The sequence below is a fragment of the Gobio gobio genome, assembly GCF_949357685.1.
Source record: "Gobio gobio genome assembly, chromosome: 14".
NCBI lineage: Eukaryota > Metazoa > Chordata > Actinopteri > Cypriniformes > Gobionidae > Gobio > Gobio gobio.
Window position 1 is genome coordinate 35,705,193 of NC_137107.1, and position 10,227 is coordinate 35,715,419.

At 37.7% G+C, this 10,227-nt stretch overlaps 1 protein-coding gene across 1 annotated transcript; it reads right to left on the minus strand.

Moving 5' to 3' along the window:
* Positions 1 to 73: 73 nt before the first annotated feature.
* Positions 74 to 9,952, minus strand: slc31a2 (solute carrier family 31 member 2). The gene is made up of 4 exons (XM_079834844.1): positions 9,737 to 9,952; positions 6,756 to 6,822; positions 3,065 to 3,332; positions 74 to 2,906 (listed from the first exon to the last, which is right to left on the minus strand). The coding sequence occupies exons 1-4, from the start codon at positions 9,740 to 9,742 to the stop codon at positions 2,741 to 2,743; spliced, it is 507 nt and encodes a 168-aa protein (XP_079690970.1). The 5' UTR covers positions 9,743 to 9,952; the 3' UTR covers positions 74 to 2,740.
* Positions 9,953 to 10,227: the final 275 nt, after the last annotated feature.

A 10,227-nucleotide genomic window follows, 5' to 3' on the forward strand; every position in this document is an offset into this window, starting at 1 on the left:
CCTTTTAGAGAGTGTGTGTGTGTGTGTATATACATTACATTTTATATATTGTTATTGAAGACCGAGTCAGGAGTGCAATTAATTAAAGAAATTTACTGACGGATAGTTTGCAGTTTCAACAGCAGAAGATGGCTTCAAGTCTCACAAGGAGTTCGTAGGCCGAGCTCCCTCTCTCCCAGCTTTTTTGCACATACAATTTCTCAACTGTTATACTCTTTTCAAGGTCTAGCCATGCCATTACAGCAAGCTGAATGATTCTGATTGGCTAAGAGAAAATAAATTGTCATAGTAAATTTCCACACAGTCAGTTAACCAGATTCACATGTCCATAGATCATCAGTTGTTGATGTTTTTCACCCCGGAATTAGGCACGTAGTGACCTTCCAGGTCTAGAGCAGGCGCCAGCTTGTCCAGAACAACATCCTGTCACTCTCCCTAGGACACCCGTTGTACACCTTCAATCTGTAACACAGAATACTAGCGCACATACAGAGAGTCTCTCCAAGGTTGGAGTTGGTTGAGCTCCAGTTCTGACCAGAAAGTTTCCCAAAACATACTGATAACATGTGCTTTTTCTCAGTGAGAGGTACAGACAATAACACAGGCAACATTCATCATGATTCTTTAGTGTTTCAGTAAAGGGAAATATAAAATGAATATATTTAATATAATATGGAAAAATCCATATTTCATCTCCATATTTTATCAAGTGAGTAAGCACTGTTACTGCACTCCTGGCATGCTAGGGGTGTGTGATGCCGCCAAAGAATCGGCACCCTTCAATACATACTATAAATAATATTTTCTATATGATCGATCAATCTAAAAGTATTGGGACACCCCTCCAAATCATCGAATTCAGGTGTTCCAATCACTTCCATGGCCACAGGTGTATAAAGTCAAGCACCTAGGCATGCCGACTAGCAGGCGCGCTGTTGACATGGTGGACAGGTGGGTCATGACTACAGACCTCCAAACTTCGTGTGGCCTTCAGATTAGCTCAAGAACAGTGCGTAGAGCGTCATAGAGTGGGTTTCCATGGCGAGCAGCTGCTTCCAAGCCTTGCATCAAGTGCAACGCAAAGCGTTGGATGCAGTGGTGTAAAACATGCCGCCACTGGGCACTAGAGCAGTGGAGATGTGTTCTCTGTCTGGCAATCCGGTGGGAACAGTTTAGGGATGGCCCCTTCCTGTTCCAACATGACTTTGCACCAGTGCACAAAGCAAGGTCCATAAAGACATGGATGAGCGAGTTTGGTGTGGAGGAACCTGACTTGCCTGCACAGTCCTGACCTCAACCCGATAGAACACCTTTGGGATGAATTAGAGATGAGACTGCGAGCCAGGCCTTCTCGTCCAACATCAGTGCCTGACCTCACAAATGCGCTTCTATAAGAATGGTCAAAAATTCCCATAAACACACTCCTAAACATTGTGGAAAGCCATCCCAGAAGAGCTGAAGTGGTTGTAGCTGCAAAGGGTGAGTGTGAAAATGATTCTTCGTTCTTTCACAATTTGAGCATGATGAATCTCGGCTTTTCCTACATTGTTGTTTAACAAATGAAACGCTACACACTTTATCATTTAGGTTTAGAAGAACGGTTTCCAAATATATAAAATGCTAGAAACAATCATTGTAATAATGATCCGATCATAGACTCTTAAGCATTTGCCTATTTAAATCCAAACAGCGACTTGGCAGACCAGGCAGTGTATACACACACAAGTCCTTTTTGTTAGTTAAATTTAACTAGTTAAAATGATCCATGCTCTATTCTGCTAATATTTCATATAATACACAACATAATCTAAAAAAAAAAAAGATTATTTTGTTTTAAAGCCTTAGGTTAAAATATAAAATTCAAATCTGTGTGCTGCAACTACCATAGACAGAGAATTTGGACTTAGAATCAAACACTTTAATACATTGCTCAATAAAACACTTCATTTAAAAAAATATTTAAGCAAAGGAGACAAAAAGAACAGCTGGAGGAGCATTATTAATAGTGCATTGAAATCACTGCGGTGTGGATTGTAGGTCTCCAGTTTCTGCTCTCGGTCAGTTTCAGTGTTCTGTATTGCTGGTGAACATTAAGGCCACATGATTTGCATTTTTCTTTTCAACCAATGGTTTTGTTCCCCATTCAGCAGTCATTTCCAGCGTGACAAGAACGCCTGATCTTGACTCATGTAGGAAGTTTACTTCACAAGGTTTAAAACTAGTGATTTCCCAAAATAACAGAAAACCGTCAGCTACATTAAAGCAAATCTCACAGAGCAGAATTTAAACATTCATTTGTGTAACAGAAAATTAGCTTATTAATTACATCAGTAATTGTATAAAATTTAAAACCGGTCAGAGGCACATCACCATTCTCAAACGGGCTGTTCGAACAGCAGGTCACGTGTAAATTGTAAAATCCCATGCATCTAACACCATGGGATAGTGTTTCCAATGAGGTTTAAAGTCAAACCTCTAGTCTAAACAATTAAAAAGACCTCCAAACAAGATGGTTTTTAACCAATTGTACAATTGGTTATCGCCATATTTCATGCACGATCTTTAAAATCCAACCTCTAAAAAAAAAAAAGAATTATATCTGGCACGTCTTATCGTTGAAAGTGCGTGACATGTGGCACACAAACCTGGCATGGTAAAATCGAAAAAGTTTCCCGCTCTTCATCTAGAGTCCTCAGTGAATTAAGATGAACATTTCATGTTTCCATTCCTTCATCTCTTCTCAAATGTGATTCAGGAGAGGAAAAGCCAGAAAGTAGCCCAAGACGGATCCCATGATGACCCCCAGGAAGATCCACACGTTGTAGGACATGACGCAGAGCATTAGCATGTAGCCTAGCGTCACTTGCAGGATGTGTATGGCGGTCTGGAGGCAGTGCAGAATCCAGCTGAAGACGGAAAGACACAGACATGGACGTTTGTCGAGGCAGATATTCAATAAGCTGCATTGCTAAAAGTATAAATAGATTTCAGTATGATTGGGATCATAACAGTTCTTGGAAAACACTTGCCCAGTTGCGTATTATGAGTTTCCTGTGAGCATTACCTCTTCTTAGCAGCGGCGGTGGTGTCAGCAGTGGCGATAGTTTCGGCGGGAGCTAATGAGATCTCAGAGGGGCTGCTGGCCAGAGCAGAGCTTCCCCCTTGACACTTCATGACGGGGGCGAGACACGACTGTTCAGGAGAGAATGACACTGGAGCGGGTGGATGTGCAACAGAGGTGTGCTTCTGTTTTCCGATATTGATCTTCCACACTTTCAGAAGCTCGTACATCACCGTGAGCAGCAGAACTACAAAGACCGACAGCACCATCCCTGTAGAGAGAGAAACAAAGACAGTGAAGGGTGTGGATTCTGACATCCACTGCCGCATCAATATACCTATATATATATATATATATATCCCAATTAAATTTATAATCAAAGCATTATTAATATTTATTCTCCTATATTATTATAATTTTGTATGATTCTTTCCAGTTATGATATTACTTAAATCAATAGAACCACTGATTGTTTTTCTTCATATTGAAGCACTTGATAGCAGAACAGGTGTCGTGTGTTTGGATTTTGGCGGCATCACACACCCCTAACATGCCCGGAGTGCAGTAACAGTGCTTACTCACTTAGCCTGGTTGAAATATGGATTTGTGTTTCATTTTATATTGGAATTTACTCGTTTTATATCTCCCTTTACTGAAACACTAAAGAATCGAGATGAATATTGCCTGTACTATTGTCTGTACCTCTCACTGAGAGAAAGCACATGTTATTATCAGGATGTTTTGGGAAACTTTCTGGTCAGAACTGGAGCTCAACCAACTCCAACCTTGGAGAGACTGTGTATGTGCGCTAGTACTCTGTGTTAAAGATCAGTATTGGAGGTGGATAAAAAGGGAACCTAAGAGATGGGTGGACTTGTTTTCTGGGCAAGCTGGCGCCTGTTCCAGATCTGGAAGGTCACTACATGCCTAATTCCGGGGTGAAAGCATCAACAAGTGATTTATGGAAATGCAAATCTGGTTAACTGACAATGTGTGGAAATTTACTATAACAGTCCATTTTCTCTTATCCAATCAGAATCATTCAACTTGCAGTAATGACGTGGCTAGACCTTGAAAAGAGTATAACAGTTGAGAAATTGAACTCCTTGTGAGACTTAAAACTGCAAACTATTCTTCTCTATACTATCTCTATACTACTCTGCCGTGACTTGCCGTCATTAAGCCCGCCCACCGACTCACTACGCACGCTGTGATTGGCCTGACCAGAGTTTGTTTTTTCCAGCTCTCAGGTCTACCGAGAGTTGCTAGACTACACTCGCGGCAAAATAAATGTTCTGCCGCAAGGGTGCGTCAAGATTTCTAGGCTAGGTTATATCCCTAACAACAGAGCATTATGGGCTTTTCACACTAATTTGATTGATAACCTAAACTTTTAAAATTAAAAGTGAAATGCTGGTTAAACCAGGGTTTTTTTTAATGGAAGCTTGTTTCCGCCATGGAATAAATCAATTCAAAAGATAATTGCGACTCTCTCAGAATTAACTTTTTTTTTCTCTTGCAATTTGCGAGTTGTCATAATTTCGAGATATAAACAAGAAATTACAAGAAATACTTTTTTCCTCTCACAATTGCAAGTTTATATCTTCCGTTTCTCACAAATTGTCAAAATTCGGAGAACTTGAAAAGTCAGAATTGTGAGATAAGTTGCAATTATTTTTATTAGCTTTTAAATTGTTTTGTAATTTAGAAATGCTGAAATTTCATCTTTTCCATCACAGGAATAAATTACATTTTAAAATAGTAAACTGTTATTTTAAATTGTAATATTTCACAATATTGCTGTTTTTCAAAATCATAAATAAAAAAAACCCTATATATAAAATATCATGATTACAAGATGTTTGCCTCTTTCCTATCGGAGAGAAACCGATACAGAACAAACCAAATCAGGAACGTGTCATTTATGAGATTCCCACAGCATGACTGAATACACGCACACACACACACAACAACAGAACATTTACTGTAGTTTTACTGAACATTTACTAATTCCGAGTTCAGACTGTACGATTTTCAAACTCATCAGATCGCTGCTCTTTTCACACTGCATGACTATCTGGGGTATCATTCAGTCACTGCTGCGTTCAAACTGCATGATGGAACCGTGACAGGTGGTTTCACACCATGACTTTACAATAGGAAGAGTCACTGACAACTCTCTCCGGTGCGCAAACTACGTTTCACACGCAAACACATGCGAGATGTGACAACTAAACAACGCGAGATCACGTGTGTCAGACTGGAGTTCTCGCGTAAGACTGGAATTGTTATTGAAAAATTATAAACTGTAGAAAGTTAGCGATCCAATTTGTCTGTGCACTGATTTGCGGCGAAAAGGAGAAAAAGAAAAATGATTATGGAGGAGGAAATGTTTGGGGAGACGTAGGGAGCAATGATTGTGTTCTGCAAAGAGAGTTTGAGGTACATAAATAATTTTGCAATGTGCTGCTGTTGCGGCCGGTCAAGCAAATGTTTGTGCTTTGTTTCTGTTTGATAGAAATGTAAATATATCTATTAAAATACTGATATTCTGGTCTATAACTCCTCCCTGAACCTCCCGCTGCCCTGTATCTTGCTCTCTCATTGGCTGTTTGTCATCGCCAATGTATTTTTCAGTCAGAACACATTTCACACAGCAGGAGTTTGAATCGCAGACAAGTCCAGATATTTAGCATGCCAAATATCTCATGGGCGTCTGCGATTCTCTCAGATCGTGTCTTTAATCAGTCACACAGTGATTGTCACTCACGTGCATGAGCACCGATTTGCCTATGATTTCATGCATTTGACTGCGATTTTACAAAACCTGTCGGCGAGTCAAAATCGGGGTTAAAATCAGGCAGTGTGAACTCGGCATAACTCTACACTACACACCCATCTATGAAGGTGGCACATTTCTACAACAAAGATCCTGATGTCAAAATTGTAAACTGACTAGCACAATTTCTGGTATAGGCTACTTCAAGCTCACTCTGTTGAAGGTTAAAATGACGCAAAACCTTGCAGGCAATGAATCTGCAAACTTTTGATTTCTACCCCAGTTCTTTAAAGGATTAGCTCACCCCAAAATGAAAATGTCCTGATAATTTACTCAAAACTTCTGCCTACGTCTAGCGTGACATTCCGATGTGATTACGTCATCCTTAGCACCTCGGCTCGCACAGCTGCGCAAGATGAGCAATTTAGGTAAAAAAGTATATTCATTTTTATTTTTATTTTTAAATGACCGATCGTTTTGCTCAATATGTTTAATGGAAAGGGGGAGGGGGGTACATAAAGTTGTATCTTGTATGACCTGTACGACATCTGGTGAACACCACTTGATCAAATCTAAAACTAGAAAATAAATCAAAGCTAAATAGAAAAAAGAAAAAAATACAAAAAGGGCAACAGTTTTCTAATTTCATTTTAATTTGTTTTAGTAATTTTAAGTTCAAAATATTGCTAAATTCTATATTTGTAAATAAATAATACTAAAATAGCACCTAAGTAAATGACAAGATAATTGTGCGCGGACTATCCCTTTAATGTGTAGTAAACAAGTTAAGCAACATTTGAATCCAACTGGAAGAAGAAAATCAAGATGGTTTGGTAGGTAGGATATAAACTGTCATTCTGTTTATGTATGCATTTTGTATGATCATGTTCGGTCTTGTTTGTAAATCCCCTGTACCTGCAGGTCCACGCACATCCCAGAAATCAAACAACAGCGTGACATTGCTGGATCCTTCAAAGTGCATCTGTAAAAGGCAGAACACAAAGACATAATCAACAAGGCTTATAATTAGTGACAAGTTTCCATCGAGGGTTGCCTTTCAAACTATCCCGTGGGAAGAGTCTATAAACAGAATGCTTTCATTACCTTGTCAAAACAGGTTGTATTAATTATCCACATCACAAGAACTCCTTCCCATCTACTACTAGAGGGTTAGTTTACCCAAAAATGAAAATTGTCATTAATTACTCACCCTCTTGTCGTTCCAAACCCGCAAGTCTTTCATTCATGTTCGCTGATCAACGTTTAAAAAACCAATCAAATCAGAATAGGCGGGCTTTATGTTCACACAGAAGCTGCTAAGGCCGAGCACGAATTTTAGCAGCAGGACTCAACGTCAAGTGCGAGATATGTAGCTAAACTAAACGTTTAATATTTGACAACTGCTTCTTTAAGTCAGAAATGTTAAATGACAAAAATATTCAGCCAAATTAATAAACTTTTGTCTGATTTGGCCGTTTTGATTTGAAATGGGCCTATGTAATGTCATTTATAATATAATTAACAAACAAGAAATATTAACAAAGCCGTTTTCTTCAGATTAGGCATAAGATTAATAAATTAATGTGTGCATATTGTAAATTAATAATTCCATTTGTAGCTCTCAGTAAATAAAAAAAAAAGTCCAGCTTTTTTCAGCTTGTATTGGGCATAAGATTAGTAATGAATTACATATTCATATTGTGAATTAATTTAATAAATTTAGTTACCTAGCTTTCCTGTTAGCCTTCGAAAATTATTCATAAAACATAAATATCAGTTAAACATGTTAGCTTACTTCACTGACAAAAATGGAAAAACTTTATCAGTCATATCTGCCCCCTGGCATGGTTTTCAAGCTCTTGTTATCTAATTTTTTGGCATTCAGAACATCTTAAAATGCACATACGTAGATCATAGAAATAGAAATTTTCTCGAGGGGCCATGCCCCCGAAACGAAATAATAAACTGCCAATATCCTAATATGCATACTAATAAGCTACTAGTTAATAGTGAGAATTGGACCCCAAACTAAAGACTTGTTTTTTTTTTTTTTTCTTTCATATCCTCACTGGGGGCTGAGCCCCCCAAAATGCATATCCTAGAATCGCCCCTACGTAGCGGTCAATGACGGGAGAGAAAGCTCTGAGATTTCATTCAAAAAATATCTGGTAACACTTTAAAATAAGGTCTCATTTGTTAACATTAGTTAATGAATTAAAAGGTTAGTTCACCCAAAAATGAAAATTCTGTCATTAATTAATTATAAAGTTATTTTATATATTTTTTTGCGCACAAAAACTATTCTCGTCGCTTCAAAAAATGATTGTAGAACCAATGTAGTGAGATGGACGGTTTAACAATGTCTTTAGTAACTTTTATGGGTCTTGAGAGAAGAAATGTAATTGCAGCCAATGGAGGCCTTTCTGAGCCATCGGATTTCAACTAAAATATCTTCATTTGTGTTCCGAAGATGAACGAAAGTCTTACTGGTGTCGAACGACATGAGGGTAAGTTATTAATGACAGAATTTTCATTTTAGGGTGAACTAACCCTTTAACTAACATGAACTAAGCATGAGCAGTACATTATTAATCTTTGTTAACGTTAGTTAATAAAAAAATCCAGCTGTTCATGGTTTGTTCATGGTGCATTAATGTTAACAAGATCTGAATAATGTATTAGTAAATGTTGAAATTAACATTAACAAAGATAAATAAATGCTTTATAAGTGCAGTTCATTATTAGTTCACGTTAACTAATGTAGTTTAGTTAATTGTAATGTAGTACCTTATTGTAAAGGGTTACCAAATATCTTCATTTGCATCTCAAAGATGAACGAAAGACTTACGGGTTTGGAATGACATGAAGCGTGAGGTATTAATGACAGAATTTCCCATTTTTGGGTGAACTATTCCTTCAAATTACCCTAGTGATTCAACTTCTGTCAGTTTCAAGAGACAATATCTTCGAAATTTGTGGCCTTGGCTTTTCTCAGTACTTCTGCAGAACATTTTGCAAAAAATGTCATAAAATTGTAGGAGATTAAGCCCGGCCCTTTAAACTCGTGACAATCACATTACAGGGAAACAGCACCTTTATGACTGACACATTAACACATGAAAAAATATGTAATAAGTGTGCTGGAGAAAGTACATATCCAACAAAATTACTTGGACAAGGAGGTCCCTGTTACGCTCTAGATCAACAACATTCCTTGTCCTGGTATAATCATGAGTAAATCTGCTGTCCTGTCTTCAGGAGCTAAATTTGAGAATTCCATCCAATCCATTCCAAGCACTGGAGAATTCCACTGAGTACTTTTACACATTGTGTCCTGTACAGCATATCTTCGGTTCTCTTGATAGTTTTGCATTGGCCAAACGGAGACAAGTTGCTTGTGATACATTTGTGCAGTATCAAGAAATTCCAAGTGTTATCTCAGAGCAGTTGTGAAAGCTTTTGCATGAGCACATCTTTTATTTGCTTTGTATAATGCTGTGGCCTGGGGAACTTCAGAACAGTCCCAGTCACTTTTATTTAATGACAAAATATGCAATATGTGAATGAGGCTGTCAGTCCCCTAACAGTAGGCATTAATGTAACTGCCATATTTTGAAGGAACTACATTTTAAGCAACTATTGATATTATACACCATTTAGTATTTTAAAATGAAATCACGTCCATAGAGTAAACAGCATTACTTTCATCCTTTAACCAACTAGCACGGTTAGCAGATGCATTCCATTACATGTAAATGAAAGCATAAAATACAAAAACAATGAAATTAAAAACTATATTACCTAAACAACTTTAATTCAAAAGTCTAAACATTACTTTGAAGTGCACTGCTATAACTGACTATAAATTACATGCGTAAATTCATACACCAACTTACATTCATGATGAACTCGCGTGCAGTCCTCTAAAAATGAGTTCAGCGGAATTTTAGACAGATGAAACGTCCCTTAAGACAAAGACACAACTTTACCACCTGCACCTCAACAGCCAAGTTCGCCACATTTTTTGTTTCTGTCCTTGCAGGCCAGCAGCTGAGAAGCACTGAGCCCAAACTAAAAGAGCACCGTTGCATCACGAGGCTTTATTTGTAAGTGCCGCAGATGATTCTGGGAGTAGAAGTCCTCAAATCCGCCTGCGATGCGATGCGGAAATGGCCAAATAACTCGATTATATAATTCTAAATTATTTTAAAATGCAATTTAACATGTATGAAGTCATATAAAATATGGGGTTTACACATACAAATGGTTTGTGTATTTGAAATAAATATTTAAAATGTTAATGTTTCTTTGTTTAGTTTTTTATAATCAATTTAAGGTCCATTTAAATCCGAGACAGGCTTTATAACCACTTCAAATACATCGATTG